The sequence below is a fragment of the Daphnia magna genome, linkage group LG3, assembly GCF_020631705.1.
Source record: "Daphnia magna isolate NIES linkage group LG3, ASM2063170v1.1, whole genome shotgun sequence".
Lineage (NCBI taxonomy): Eukaryota > Metazoa > Arthropoda > Branchiopoda > Diplostraca > Daphniidae > Daphnia > Daphnia magna.
Window position 1 is genome coordinate 4,268,976 of NC_059184.1, and position 15,738 is coordinate 4,284,713.

Sequence of the window (15,738 nt, forward strand, 5' to 3'; positions counted from 1 at the left end):
GTTACCTTTTTCTTTCGTAGAACTTTTTGCAGATCGCAGGATACACAGCGGTTTACAAAACCGAAGATGTGTAAATGCTGTATACGCCGCCTTTCGCCCGCTGGATGGCGGGTATGGGAACGTGGGTCTAACATGTTGTCAATGACAAAACAAAGCCCAAGTATCAGTCATAATTAAGCGTGTATTTCGTTTCCTACACACCACACAGACAATGAAAAGAATAAACAGAACAAACAGCTTTATGTTACAAAAAATTGGAACAAAACCATGGAAGTATTCTATACATTCGCTTGAGAGACAATATGATAAGACGAACGATGCTGGAAGGGAGTAGGGGGGTGGCACAATTTATTTACAATCGACTACGGACTGCTGCATCTGTCCTTTTGCATCTCGGACAGTATGATTTCCTCCTGATGTTTAAGCCAACTACCTTTGTGACTTATTAAACGGCAAACAAAAAATTATTATTATTATTATGATCGTCACATACACACGGACAGTCACGCACGATCAAATAAGAACTAATGAGGGGAAGAAGACAACCGACGATGGTTTGGTTCGGCTTTTATTGCCAAGTAAAGCCAAAATAGGCAAATACGAGACACAAAAGAAAAAAACACGAACATGTTGCTTCGAAGTTTCTGTACACGAGAGAAGGCGAGCCTGCTAGTCGACGACAACGATTTGAATGAACGATGGCTTGGAATCGATCAAACCTTGAGCAACATGGCACCATTTAGCAAAGGAATACGGCAAACGAGCCCACTCCACCTCCCCTCCCCACACACTAATCATATGCGTACGACAAATACAAAAGGCATGGATTTGAAAATAGGGAGACAATTTCATTCACAAACGAAATATCGAAAACACGGAAACGTCAGCTAGAAGGGATGCGTCCAGGATGGCAACAATTGAATTTGCCTTTTCATAATAATTTTTGTTTTCTGACACGTACGTACATTTGAACGCACCCCTTCTCACACTCCCCCATCTTCCCTTCGTCATTTTCGCAACATTTTAGAATTGAGGGTAAACAATCGCGATGTGGATATAAAAACAAGTTTTATCAAAACGAATTACACGGACACAAGGCACAACTTACACACTTTCAAAAGGCAGAAAATACAGAGTCGCGTTGGAGAGGACGGATGGGGACGAGCGGAATTGGCACTCTGCTGGTTCGCTCTTCTCACCGTGTAAAATTAGAAAATAATTTAATTTTGGAGATGATTGTAATCAACGCCTTACAATTGAGAGGGATGTGCTCAATCCGGTCGTGGCGGTTAAGTTAGGCCGTTTATAAGGCAAATAAATTTGTATTACTATTTTTATTTTTATTTTTTTACAACCGCAGTTCTGTTTCAGATCCCGAAGAAGCACCGGTTATCACCATGGTAGCGGCGGTACGTGGAGGTCGCTGATGGTGCGATTGATGATGGGACGGATGGCTCATAGGTTTCGGTCCAGTCATCACACCGGGTGGAACCAATGGCGAGATAGACGGTGAACGGTTTGCTAGAGGTGACAGACTGGGAGAGAAACTCGGTGACATGGCTGGTGTAGTGAACGTGCTCTCGTGATTGATGGGCGAGCGTGGTAGAGATGGCATAGGAGCTAGCTGGCCGGAGCCCCGGACGACGGGTAATAGAGTGTTGAGAGCAACAGGTGCAATGGAACGTGGTGCCACGTTGGTAATGAGTGGCGGCGGAAGCGTCTTCACCTGGGCGTTCAATGGCTTTTTGTTTGGTGTGCTAGTACCGTAGCTATTCGGCGCCGAATCGTCTTTTAAACGGGCAATCTCACCGAAAACGTGAGCTAATGGTTGATACTGAGGTCCCCAGTCCAGTAGGTAATCCCAGTTATAGCTGCCTGTTAATTCTTCCTCGCTATGCACTATTGAACTAAGCGAACCCGTCATAGAGGGTTGACTGCTGTCGCCGAAGCCGAAATTACACGTTCCATCCAGCACGGTTTCCGGATCTACGTCGCCGCTAACGTCGTTCAACTTGGCGTAAATCAAGTTGGAGAGATCCATGCCGTCAGCGTCGCCAGTTCCTTCATCGTCGTCGAACAGATGCATGCCGGCCATAGTGGCCATGTTATGGCCGCCATGATTGCTCGAATGGCCCACGTTGACTCCGTGATGGTGACCTGGATGCCCGACGTGGCTGTGCGAATGTGAGCCGTGAGACACGTGTGATCCGTCCGATCCGACGCCGACGACACCAACACCGACGCAATTCAGGCCTGGATCAGTCCGCGACGGGTCGATACCTAACCTGGCCAGGTACTCCTGGGTATTGTGGACCGAGACGTCGGACAGGTTATCATCATCACCGTGAATGCCTGAATCCGGAACGTTGACGGGCAAGCCCAGTCGTTGTAATTTCGCTTGTTGTTGCTGGTGACGTAAAGGTCCCTCGTTAATCATTCTAATTTCTTCATCCTCCTCAGCTTCGGGTTCGCCTTCTTCCGCTGATCCCCGTCCGCTAGAGGCTGAATGGCTCTGCTCCGACATTTCGGACGTGTTGACATGATGGCGTCTCTCGGCGTGCTCGTAATTAGGAATCTCATTGTACTGAGGCGGAAAAGCCAACGTATCAAATTGCGACGCCGAATCGAATGGATCAGCAGCCGATCCAACTGACATTGGCGCTTTGGACGTGCCTCCACCGGGTACAGCTCCACCAATGGCAGGTTGCTTGCGATGACGCATGTGCAAGAAGACCAGGGCCGCCACGAAACCGAGGACCAGAAAGATGAGGGCAATCAGCAAACCCATGGCCCAATCAGCCAGTCCACCGACGCTCTGATCCGCGCTGGCCAGCCGAGTTCCATTAGCTGCGCCTTCCACCACGATTTCAACGACGCTCATATTACTGAGCGAACCTGGGCGGCCAGATGAAGCCACAACGACCAGACTGATGGAATTTCCTGTGAGGGCAGACGCTACGGGCATCATGGCAGAAGTGGCGAAAGAAGGGCGGCCGCTGTTGCTACTTCTTCGACGGCGACGTCCGATAGGTCGTCGATCGTCCAGCCTCTTTCTCACGCTGATTACACCATTCATCTTGTTGATTTTGAAATGTGGGTGTTGATTACGTAAGTGGTAGACTACACGGCCATCAGTTCCCTTATCCCGATCGGTAGCTAAGACCTTGCCAATGGGGTAACCGACGTCGGCGTCCGATGGTACTGAGAAACGATAAGATGATTCGGTGAATTCTGGAGCGAACTCATCTCGGCTCTCGATATCGATTTGGACGTGAGCCGAGGACGTTTGACCACCGATATCACTGGCCTGAATCGAAAGGTGATAACGATTCTTGGCTTCGTAATCAAAAATCGATTGAGTGACGACGATGCCACTTGCTGGATCGATATTAAAATGATCCTTGCCTTCACCGCCAGCGATGCTGTACTTGAGTTTACCATATGGACCTCGGTCCATATCATTGGCGTGAGCCGTGAACACGACCGTGCCTGCAGGGGCATTTTCTGCAACAAACTCGAGGTACGATCCGACTGGGAATGCTGGCCCATTGTCATTTTCATCTTCAACTTTAACAGTGATTGTAGCAATGGCTGATAGCGGTTGAGTGCTATGGCCGTCGCTTGCACGAACGATGAATCGGTGCTCGGCCGTCGTCTCAAAATCGAGCGGTTTTTTAAGGGAGACGACGCCCGTCGAAGGGTCAACCTCGAAACAGCCTTTGTCGTTGCCGGACGTAATGTCGTAACTCAGACGGGCATTTTCGTCGTGATCCCGGTCCGTTGCAGCCACGCGTAAAAGAGCTGTGCCAATGGCTTGTGCCTCTGAGACCTTGACTTCGTACAGAGTCTGGTTGAACACGGGTGGATTGTCATTGACGTCGTCGACGTAGATAACTACATCGGCCGTCGAATTGCGAACGGGCGAACCACGATCCATGGCCAGAACTTTCAGGTTGAAGACTGAGATTTCTTCACGGTCTACCGTTTTAACCAGGAGGATCTCGCCAGTGTCGCTCGTGATCTGGAATGTCGAATTGACGTTGCCATTCTCAATCGAATAATCGATGTTGTGATTGTCACGTGTCTCATCACTATCGGCAGCCGATACGTGTAAGACAATGGTACCGCGAGTTGCGTCCTCACTGATATGAGCCCTGAACAATGTAACGTAAAAGAAGTAATTAGTCAACTGCTGTGGCAATATCGGTTATGCAACCGTGTCCAGGATCTGAAAACTTACGTGTAAACATCCTGCGAGAATTTCGGGGCATTATTGTTGACGTCGGCTATCTGGATGCGAACGGCTACAACGCTTGACATTGATGGCCGACCTCTGTCCTCCGCTTTGACAACTAATTGCAGAACAGGTTGGCGTGGATTGAATGTTAAAGTTTGGTTAGTATAGATGACACCGGTTTCCTCGCTTATGTAGAAGGCGTCCGTCGGTGAAATGGCCAGGCTGTAACGAACACGGGCATTATCTCCTTTGTCAGCATCTGTTGCGTTGATTGTCACCACAGCATAACCGGGTTCCGTCAATTCTAAAATTCAATCATTCAAATAAAGAACGCGATTAGCGAACTGGGACTAAACTAAAGAGAAATAATTCATTTACCTGGCAAAGATGCGTGATAATTTTGAAGACTAAACACGGGCGCATTATCGTTTTCATCCACTACGTTAACCGTAATGGATGTCTCGGTAATATGCGCCATGTCAGAGGCCTGAACACGTAGCGTGTACTGCTGCTGTCGTTCGTGATCCAAGGGCTGGGCCAGCGTGATTTTACCGCTGAAGCGGTCGATGCTGAACATCCTGTCAGGATTACCCCCATCAGCGAAATCATACGTTAGCGTTGGGTTCGTATCAACGTCATTGGCCGTGATCGTCGTGATGACTGTTCCCACTTCCGATCCTGCAGTTATTCAAATGAAACGTATAATCTCGAGAATTTTGAATCAAACAAGCAATTCAAATCCGTACCTTCACTGACACTGACGACGCTGTGTGGCGGGAATGTGGGCTGATTATCGTTGACGTCAACAATGTTGATGCGCAACGTACACGTGCCCGTCAACTGAGGCGATCCTTCATCCGTGGCTATAATGGTCAACCGGTAGAAATCACGAATCTCCCGATCGAGAACGATATTGGTCTTAACGATGCCAGAAAACGGTGGCTCGATGACGAACGCGTTATCGTGGTTACCATCCACGATGTGATAAATTGTATTTGCATTAGCACCCATATCACCATCAGTGGCCGATACCTATATCCAATCGAATATTCGAAAGCAGTTCATTATTTGAGCTCTGTCGTGTGAACTAAATCAACCGACTGTACCTGCATAACGAAGGTGCCTTTATTATTTCCTTCCCAGACCGAGGACGTGTAACTGTCCTGCGTGAATCGCGGAGTATTGTCATTCTGATCGAGCAGGTCAACCCAAACGGTTGCGTAACCGTACAGAGGCGACGCCCCTTCAGCCTGCGCTACAACAATCAACCGTAGACGTGGCGTGCTCTCAAAATCAAGACGCTTCTGATCACGGACGCGGATCAGTCCGTTATTCGAATTGATTTCGAACGTGTTCTCCTCATTGCCACTACCGAAACTATAGGTGACCCTTTGACGACGTCCATCTGATCGCACTGCAGACACTTGAATCACGTCTTTGCCAACAGGTGCGTTCTCGCCCAACTGGACGTGATAGGTTGCGTTTTGAAAGCGGAGAGCCACGTTAGACTGCACGTCCGTCGACCCAGTTTCGCCCGTCCCGACGCGGATTTCGATCAAACCCGTTGAACTGAGTGACGGCGATCCCTTGTCAGTGGCCAGCACCTCGAGGTGAAAGAGGCGACCCGATTCCATGGTCAGAGAACTGGTGGCCGTCACGACACCGGTGCTTGAATGAATGCGGAATTTCGAGTTGGATGGCTGATTGATAAGGCTGTAAACGACCTCGCCGCCAGGCCCTTCGTCCCGATCTTCGGCCACGATCTGCAGCAGCTGTTGATTGGGCTGAGTAAAAGCCGGTACGTCGGCCGCAAACGGGTATTTGACAAAAACCGGCTTGTTGTCGTTGACGTCAGTGATGGTGATATGGATTTGCGCCTTCTCAGATCGGGCGTCGTAGCGTCCGCCATCGGTGGCTCGTACTTCGAACGTGTAGCTACCTCGTCTCTCGCGATCGAAATGCCTGTCAAAATGATCAATCAATTCGTTTAAATATCACGTTTCAAAAGAAAACTGCACAGTTCAGAGCTAGATGATTCGAATTCATAATGGGATAATTATCTTACCCAGTTGTGGTGAGTACGCCCGTTTCGTTGTCGATCTTGAACAGCCATTGCGTTTCGTTGCTCAGCGAATAGGTGATTTTCGCATTATGACCGCGATCGGCATCAGTGGCCTGGACTGTCATGACGATTGTGTCAGGTGGTACGTTCTCGGCCAACGTGGCTGTGTAGCGATTCTGCGTGAAACGCGGATCACTGTCGTTTTCATCATCGACACTGACAGTGATGTTGCAGAACCCCTGGCGAGGTGATGGAACACCCCTGTCCTGCGCCGCAATGATTAGATAATATCGGTCCTTGAGTTCGCGGTCCAATGGTCGACTAGACAACTGGCCGGTATGCAAATCAATGCTGAACTTATTGCCAACGTTGCCGCCGGTAATACTGTACGTAATCTCGCCATTGACACCCGAATCTGCGTCTTTGGCTACAACTGTGTGAATAACAGACAAATCGCTGTTCTCTGGCACGTGCAACGGATAACACGATTCGCCAAATTGAGGGGCGTGATCGTTGACGTCCAGCACGTCGACCGTCAAGCTGGTTGCGTCATACTGAGCGGGGAAAGAACCATCGCGCACGTACACCGTCACAATGTAAGAAGCTTTGCGCTCTCGATCCAATGGGCCGGTGGTCGTGACGGCGCCGGTGGTCGGGTCGACGCTGAACATTCCATCGGCAATGCCTTCTGGAATGGTGTACGTCAAATTGCCGTTGGTACCGACGTCCTTGTCGGTAGCTGCGACTTTAACGACGAACGTACCCTTCGGTGCATTTTCCGGCACGGCAGCCTCGTAAAATGGACGGACAAAACGCGGTGGGTTATCGTTGATGTCTTCCACGTGAATATGCACCAATTGCCAGCTGGATTTGGCTGGCCTGCCGTGGTCAGTAGCTGTCACGTTCAGCGCATAGCGATTTTGCGACTCACGGTCAAGAGGTCGCGTGACGGCCAGGACGCCAGTGGCTGCGTCCAGCGAAAACGCACCGTCGTCGTTGCCAGAAACGATGGCGTAGGAAACGCGTCCGTTATCGCGGGCGTCCCGGTCCACTGCGATGACGTGCAGCAGCGGGTAACCAACCGGTTCGTCCTCCATGATGTCGACCCGTGTCCGAGACACAAAGACGGGCACGTTGTCGTTGAAATCTTCGACGACGACACGGGCTGTTACGGACGTCGACAGTTTGTCGCCTTCATTTTCCGGCTGATCAGAAGCCGTTACGACCAGAGTGTACTCGGGATGTTGTTCGTGGTCTAACGGGTTGATGAGCGTCAAAATGCCCGAGTTAGCGTTGATCTTGAAAGCGCTAACCGGCCACTGATGCGTCAACGTGTATTGAACTGACCCATTGGAACCGTCATCCGGATCGATGGCACTAAAGTTCCAGACGGCCGTGCCGACTGCCGCGTTCTCCGACACAGAGAACAGAACTGGGTCCGTCGTGAAGCTTGGGGCACAATCGTTGACGTCCACCACGTCGATTTTGATGTTGATTATGTTACTTTGCGGATGGGTGACGCTACTATCCACTGCTTTCACTTGCAGCACGTACTGAGCGATCGCTTCTCTGTCGATTTCTTTGGCCACGAACAGCGCTCCTGTCGTCTTGTTGATATCAAACGAGCCGTAGGCGTTGCCGCTCAGCAATGTATACGTGACGCGTTCGTTTTCGGCCGCTTCTCGATCTTCGGCAATCACCGTTCCAATCTCCTGTCCGATCGTCACGCCTTCCACCACCTGCATTCATCGCAACAAGAATGAATTATTTGATGCGAAACGATGTTGTTTTCTAAGTAAACATTCACCGCGTTTCAAACTACCACATTCTATTGAAGTAGAGAAGGGGAGGAAGAAAAAAGAGTGACGCTAGTCAATATGAAAAGGGAAGAATGAAAGAGAGTAACAATGGTCAACTAGTCAACGCAGTAGACGAAAGAAATTTAAGAATTCTCAACGGCACATGCGTAAGTGTCATCCTAACTTTCAATATGCTATACTAGCTGGTAGTTCTTTTGCAGGAATTCGTAACGTTGGCGGCCTGGTCGGTTAGCGCACATTTCGAGGCTTCGTTGAAAACCGATGAAAATCGGAAAGGGTTTGGCACCATAACAGGTGATATTTAAAAATAAAAAAAAAAAAATTATAATAATAAAAGTTTTTGGTTGTGTTCCTGCCCATTCCAATTGTGGGCCCGTTCTCGTCACCCAGGTAGTACATCGTGTTTGGCTTTTTCGTATCTTTCATCATTCTTGAGAGCAACCGGTTTTTCGTGCATAGACGATCAAGCGAGCAAGAAAAATTCAACAAAGACATGGATGAAGAATGGAGGCAAATCAAAACTCTTTGGGCTTTTTTTCTCCTTAAATTTTGTTTTAATATACTACAGTCGTTTTGGTTTCTCGATTTTGATTTTAACGAAGCGTTGGATGTAAGACGTAGACACCCCAAAATTAAATAGACTTCATTTGATTTGATTCATTCCGTCCCTCAACCCCACCCCACCCGTTTTAATGCGTGCACATGCGCTCACGCGATCTCTTGATGACTACGAAATCGAAAAAAAAAAGACAAAACACGAACGATAACGTTAACGATAAAGCTAAATTAAAAAATAATAATAATAAAAAAAAAAGAAAGAAGAAGAAGAGGAAGAAAACACACATAGGAAAACAACAAACACAACTCGCAATTGTTAAAAAAAGCGATGCGGCCAAACAAGAATGTCGACACGATAAAGGCATCACGCAGCCACCGACCACCATCGTCACCACCTTTCACCTCCTCTCCATGAAAGAAGTTTAAGAAAATAGATTCGAAGATGAATAACACAACACACTGTCCATGAAAAACTAGAAATTGTTTCGTTTCTTTTTCTTTTCTTTTCTTTTTTTTTTTTTTCTTTTTTTTTTCAAAATGCAAGTTAAGAAGAAGAAGAAAAAAACGAAGAAGATTTTGAGACTCGTGACAAATATTTCGAGGCCTTCCTCCTTCTTTCATTCTCCATCTCACTTTGAGTGGAGGGGGGAGGAGAGGGCTCGACAGACAATTAATATTGATGGGAAACTTCCTAATTTATAAATGGACGAGACGATGAGCCAAGAAAAGAAAGGAAAAGAATCTCAGCTAGAAAATAAACAAGCACGAAAAAAGAGTGAGAGACAGAGGAAAAATAGAGATGGGAAAGGCAGAGAAAGTTAAGACAACGAGAGAAGAAGAAGAGAACGAGACTAAAGAAGTGAGAGATGAGAGGAAAGGAAAGGGAAAAGAAAAAAAAAAAAAGAATATCCATCATGTCCGGCACGGGTGATGTGACTAACCTTGAAAGCGAACGACGACGTGGAGAAGGTCGGTCTGTTATCGTTCAGATCCAACACCTCGATCTGAAGTTGGCGAACGGTTTCCTTGGGAGGGCGGCCGTGATCTTTGACCGAAACCGCCAGCCGATAGAAGGCGCGCTCTTCGTGATCCAGCGTGACTTTCGTCCGGATAGTTCCCGTCGTCTCATCAATGGTGAACGCGTCCGATCCGTCAGTGTCCTCACCTAAGCCAAATGGATTAATGCTCATTAGAATCGTATGGCTCTAAACGTGGATAGCAAAGCCTTGTGTACACCCACGTAGACATTATTTTATTTTTGCCGACCGCCCTTTGACCTGCTCTTCAATTCGATTTCCAACCTTTGGTTATTAATGACCGATCGCATAATCGGTATCATCACAACCACCATAATAACGGCCATTAAAATACGTAAAGTTTTTCCTCCTTCTATTTTTAAGATTAGTTTTGTTATTTTATTGCTTGTTGGCTGTTGCAATCACGTGAAACGTTCCGCAGTTAAAGAAGTTATGCTTTAATGTACTGAAAATAAAACAAAATAAAATAACAACAAAACGAGCCATATCCAAACAAATGGTATCCGACACTTTTGGCAAAAGAAAATTTAAGTTAAGAAAAATAAATAAGTAAATAAATAAATAAATAAAAAATAAATGAAAACATGAACCGGAAACTCACCCGTGACAAACGAATAAGTGATGGAGGCGTTGTTTCCTTCGTCCGTGTCGACTGCCCGGATGCGCACGACTTCCGTGCCGGCTGGAAGTTCTTCGCGAACACTCAACACAGTTTCTTCCGGCTCGACGATGACCGGCGTGTTATCGTTGACGTCAGTGACCATAACGCGGACGATAGCTTTGGCACTTCTCGGCGGGTTTCCTTGGTCTTTCACCTCCATTTGCAGTTCATGAACGGCTTTGGCCTCTCGATCCAATGGCCCTTTCGTGAAAATTTCACCTGTTCAGAAGAAAGAAAATTAGTGGACATCTAATGATTATTTGTTCCGTTGGAAATGCAAATTCGTCGGGGGAGGGGATGGACAATGAGGGATTATTTGGAGCAGCGAGACGCACGTTGCCCAGGCAGATGGGCAACAAAATAAACGCAAACTTGAAAAAGAAAAAAAAAAAAACACAGAAATCAAGTTTGTAGGAATTTCAATCTGATTCTTTTCATCTACTTTGGTTTTCTGAATCTTTTCTTTGGTTTTCCCCTTTGCACCTAGGAGCGAAGTCAAAACTCAAGCCAAAACGAATGAAAAACCAGAAAGCGTAATCGCATGAATCATCTTAGCGAGCGGTTATTTATTCACGTCTTCCAACCCTTCCGCGCGCGCTCAATCGTGTATAACTGTACAGACGGATATATTTTTTTGTTTTGTTTTTTAAACCAGCGAGTCAGTAGTGAATGCGCCAGCTATCCAACGGTGGGAAATAGTCGTAAAAATGCATCGAAACTTCATGTTTTTATGAGAGGGGATTTTTTTTTTTTCTCCTTTCGAGGAAAAAAAAAAAAGGAAAAAGAAACAAAACAAAAAGGACCACAAAAAAAAATTAAGAAAACAGAAAAAAAAAAGACGAATGAGAAAAGGAGAACACGAAATGTGACTGAAAATTTAAGAAATAAAAAATAAATAAACCAGTGGAAGGCCAGAAAAGCTATGATGCGGAAAGAAAACTTGCTCAAGAAAACGACACCTCTGGCCACTCTCATACCAATGGTTATTGTTTTTGTTTCATTTCTTTCACTTCTCAGTTCACTTTTATTGTTTGTAAAACTTCCTCTACAATTTTTTTTTTTTTCGCGGAGTCGTGGTGGGGTTCGTGTCGTTATTGTTTAGTTGCGAGACGAAGTGTCATGCCATGCAATTACGACAGTTGATTTCTGCAACGAGAAATTCTTCATTTTGACAAGCATTATTAGTGTCAGCCTCAATAACATCGGAAAATCGAGACAAGAAGGGAGTGGGAAAGGTTGGCGGCTGAATTGGACGTGCTCACGAAACGTGCAAGTCCAGTGTTGGACAAGTGGCAACAGCTTCCAAATTTTAGGACCATAAAAACGACACCTCCACCTGCGAGACGCATTTGACCTCTAGCGCATCTGAGTGTTATTCACTTTAAACTTCAATTAGAAAGTTAGAAAAAAAAAGGAAACAAAACACACACACAAAATGGCAAACAGCTACAACAACAACAATCGGATGGAAATTGATGAGGCTAAGACGAAAACAGTGGGGAAACGCGACCTATTGATTTTCTCTTTTTGCCCGTTTCACTTGTACGATTTTGCTTGGCCGTGCCACATTCTCTTATGGTATGAAGATGGAACTTTCTTTGGAAGGTCGAAAAGCGCGGCGAGTTGAAACAAAAACAGAAATGTCACACGACATTGTATCCTCCGAGTCACCGACAAACGGCTACTTTACAGATTCATCCATTCCTACTTAGTTCATGCCTCCCTTTTTTTTTTTATTATTTATTATTTATTATTGTTTTGTTTTTTTCATTTCTTCTTTCCTATTTTTTTGCCCACTGATATCTCAACGGATTTCTCTTCTCCGTTTCGCCCCCCTACTGTGTTTTCCCCTTCATCCCCACACCATCTTCTTCCCACCTTTGTGGTCCATTCGTTGGAAACCTCATTTCACACTCGAGCGTCTAGTAGCAAGTAGACACCAATGACCACAGCCGCCGCCACGAAACAAAACAAAACTAGTTCGGTAAAGAACCCAACCGACAAGCTCAGCTTGATGGATGTCATGTTCAATTGAAAAAGACCGCACAATGACTCTTATTCCATCTATTTGATTAAAGTGACCCGCCATTCAAGTTGCTTTATGTCTGTGTAAGTTTCAGTTCGATGGGAACAAAAGGCGACAGTTCGCCTAGCACTTCCCTTTTTTTTTGCTCTTTCGAAAAATGGCGCGACAAAAAGGTGAGAAAAATGAACCGGACAAGCAAAAAGGTGGACGGAAAAAGAAAATGAATCACAAAAAAAAATCAAACACGAAAGTGCAAGACGATAGAAATGTAACTGTGAAACGAGATTTTAAAACAAACGGCGGATCAGCCATGCACACGGATTCGCAGGTGGTAGCTAAGGTTCGCGCTTGATGTCGAACTCGCATGCCGCCACGTCATTCGCCTGACAACTACGTCAACGCTGACCATTTGCAGACCGACGAGATGGGCCATCATCGTTTCTCTCGCCATTGTGTTTTCACGTTTTGTCCATTCGCCTTTTCTACTCTTCTGAATTTGTGTGGTTTCGCTCTTGTCCATCGACTAACTCGTTTCGGTGCAACTGTCCCCCCCCCCCCGTAAATCCCGACTGCCATCAGATACGTGACTGGAAAAAAAAAGAGATCGCTGATGCTTTTATCAACACTCTCCCTATTTTATTGGTTATTATTATTGTTTTCAATACAACCACATTTTTTTTTTTCTTTTCTTAAGTCCTTTTGTTTTATTTCCTTGGTTCTTCTTTTTTTTTTTTTGTGAAGGATGCAAAGACGCAGCTTCTATCGGCGTGAGCACCACACCTTGACAAAGCCAGCGAGCGGGAGCGCAAGAAAGGTGTGCATTCCTTCGATCTAAGCGCTTTTTTACATTTTTTTTTTTTTTATCCTTTGCCGATGAAGGCTGAATGTTAAAAAAAAGAAGAAGAAGAAGAAAACAAAAATGCTTTGGATGTACAGGCGGGCCGTGTTCGAAAACTTCGAGCCGGCTAGATAAATCCCGTTAGACGGCGTCTGTAGAAGTAAACGCAGAAGAGACAAGACACGACGGTGAAGATGAAACAGACGAAGAAGGGGAAGGGCGAAGAAAACAAGAAAGAAAGAAAAGAAGAAGAAGACGAGAGAGACCTGGGGCTGGTCTATTCCACAGCTTCTCGCTGCATAATTCTACTTTCCCATTCGGGGCTGCGGTCCGATACGCACGCTCTTTTAACTAACATGCATTCCTTTCCAAAAAAACCCGAAAGGATGGCACAATAGCCCCGCATTTTCTCCTCTTCTTTTCTTTTCTCTCTTTTTCCTTCTTTCTTTCTTTCTTTCTTTCTTTCTTTCTTTCTTTCTTTCTTTCTTTCTTTCTTTCTTTCTTTTTTTTAAGGTATCCCCTTGGTCCTGTTCTTCTTCTGTTTTGTCTTTGTTTCTTCCTCCTTACCACCTTCTCTACCTTTCCTCCGAACCGAGTGACCCGTCTTGTCAGCCCATCTTCTACTAACTCTTTTTGAATTACCAACTTACTATGCCTCTTCTCGTTTTTCAAATCTTTACCCTTTGTGGTTTTTTTTCTCTCTGCCAAATCGTACTCTTTTCACTTGTCTCACTTTCTTCTGTTTTGAATGTTTTATTATTCTCTCGATTTGTTTTGTTTTTTGTGATTTATTCCGGAATTTTCCCAATGTTTTTTTTTAAAGCTTATTCCTTTACTCGGCACTTTCTCCCTGAAGAAGAAAAAAAAAAGACTCTGCTATCAAAAATCAGAAATTTGACTACAATTTCTTTCCCCAAAATTGTGGATTTTGTTTTCCAAATGGACGAGTGAAACCTCCTCCAAGGGAAATGCTGACCGATTCGACATTATCCATAGTCTTTTATTCTATGCCGTCAAATTCTTGCTATGCTGTGTTAAAGAGACTATGCCACGCTGTGCTATGCTAGGTCGTCCAGTAACTGCCAGGACTTTTTTAAAATGCGACTCTCTACGAAGAACAAGATTTAACCTACACGCACTGAAAGAGAGACGGGGGCGATCAAAGCGAGAGGAGGCTTAAACGCTCTTAAATTAATGGCTTTTCCATGCTATCGTAAGGAAAGCGCTGGAAAACAATTTCCGTTGTTGCTACAGAATATTTGAGAAGGACAAGTGGATAGGGAACGCTGGCCAATGGATGAAAAAGAAAAAAGACGGCAGAGAAACAGTAAAGGAAGATTGAGGGTGGAATTGATTAATGCACCGGGGGCAACAGGGTTGGGTTAAACAGACAGCCTGAGGGAAAGAAAGAAAAAAATCCAACAAGGTAGAGGGGAAAAAATATATATATATATAATAATAATAATACTCTGTAGCTGGATGCATCGACAGCATTCTGAACATCCCCAACAGGTAAAAAAAGAAAGAAAAAAAGAAAAACGCTTCTCAATGATATTGACGAAACTGTAGGGGTGATGAAGTTGATGGTCTTCTCTTTGAGTTTCGCTCTTTCCCCCCTTTTTTCTATCCTCAACCTGACCCTCTGAGGAGTTCAACCACTTCTTCCTCATTGGCCTTTAGAAACAAAACAAAAAACAAGCAATTTTTCTTTGATCAAGGTGTACCGAAGAGAAGCTGTAAGGAAGAAGATTAGAAGGAATAGAAAGAGAATGGAAGAAAGAGATAAAAAATTACAAAGCTAAAACATGGAAAGGAATGAAATAAGCAGACGAACATTTTTCGACTTTGACCTTGCCTCTCTTAGTATAAGGGCTGAAGCCTCTTTCATCCCGCACACACACACACAACTGTACACACACACACAAGCGGCACGCACGCACGCACACATACACACACTAAACGTCTTATCCATCGCCGTCGCCGAGATGACGCGATTCATTTCCTCCGTTACCTTTCGACATTCTTTATCCTCTTTTTACAAATACACCAACAACAGCAGCGAGAAGCCGCGGGAGAAAGAAAAGAAGAAGAAAAAAAAAAGAAAATGATAACACAAAAGGCTGCAAAAGTGCGTCGACTATATGTACGCCGACCTCTTCGACCCCCACGGAACGGCACCGAAACGTTCTTTAATGCCTTCTTTGCTACCAAAAGTGGTGGTGGTGAGGCAACCCAGAGCGGACGAAGCTGGAGCTCGTTCTCCTAATATTCGGTGCGGTTCATCTACTTTCTCAAGATAATAACAAACGAGTGAGAGAGGCAGTGCCAATTCTCCGATGGTTCCCCCGACCGAAGCGCAACAACAAGAAACGTACAGCCGTGATTGCCTTTTAGATACGCTGTACTTTGTTTTGTAAACGCGCTTCGTTTTTGTTTTGGGTTTTTAGTATGGGAAACGTGAAGTAATAAGTAAGACTCTTACGACCTAAATGGTACAAA

At 45.4% G+C, this 15,738-nt stretch overlaps 1 protein-coding gene across 2 annotated transcripts in view; it reads right to left on the reverse strand.

Moving 5' to 3' along the window:
- Nucleotides 1–161: 161 nt before the first annotated feature.
- LOC116918951 (protein dachsous) overlaps nucleotides 162–15,738 on the reverse strand; it is a 46,610-nt gene continuing 31,033 nt past the window's right edge. For both annotated transcript variants that reach the window (XM_032924758.2, XM_032924759.2), the window contains exons 6-13: nucleotides 10,316–10,594; nucleotides 9,619–9,842; nucleotides 6,303–8,038; nucleotides 5,344–6,199; nucleotides 4,984–5,269; nucleotides 4,616–4,915; nucleotides 4,241–4,541; nucleotides 162–4,154 (exon numbers count right to left, since the gene is read on the reverse strand). In XM_032924758.2, the coding sequence (XP_032780649.2) occupies nucleotides 1,349–4,154; nucleotides 4,241–4,541; nucleotides 4,616–4,915; nucleotides 4,984–5,269; nucleotides 5,344–6,199; nucleotides 6,303–8,038; nucleotides 9,619–9,842; nucleotides 10,316–10,594 (6,788 nt within the window). In that variant the 3' untranslated portion in view covers nucleotides 162–1,348. The remainder of the gene's footprint in view (nucleotides 4,155–4,240; nucleotides 4,542–4,615; nucleotides 4,916–4,983; nucleotides 5,270–5,343; nucleotides 6,200–6,302; nucleotides 8,039–9,618; nucleotides 9,843–10,315; nucleotides 10,595–15,738) is intronic.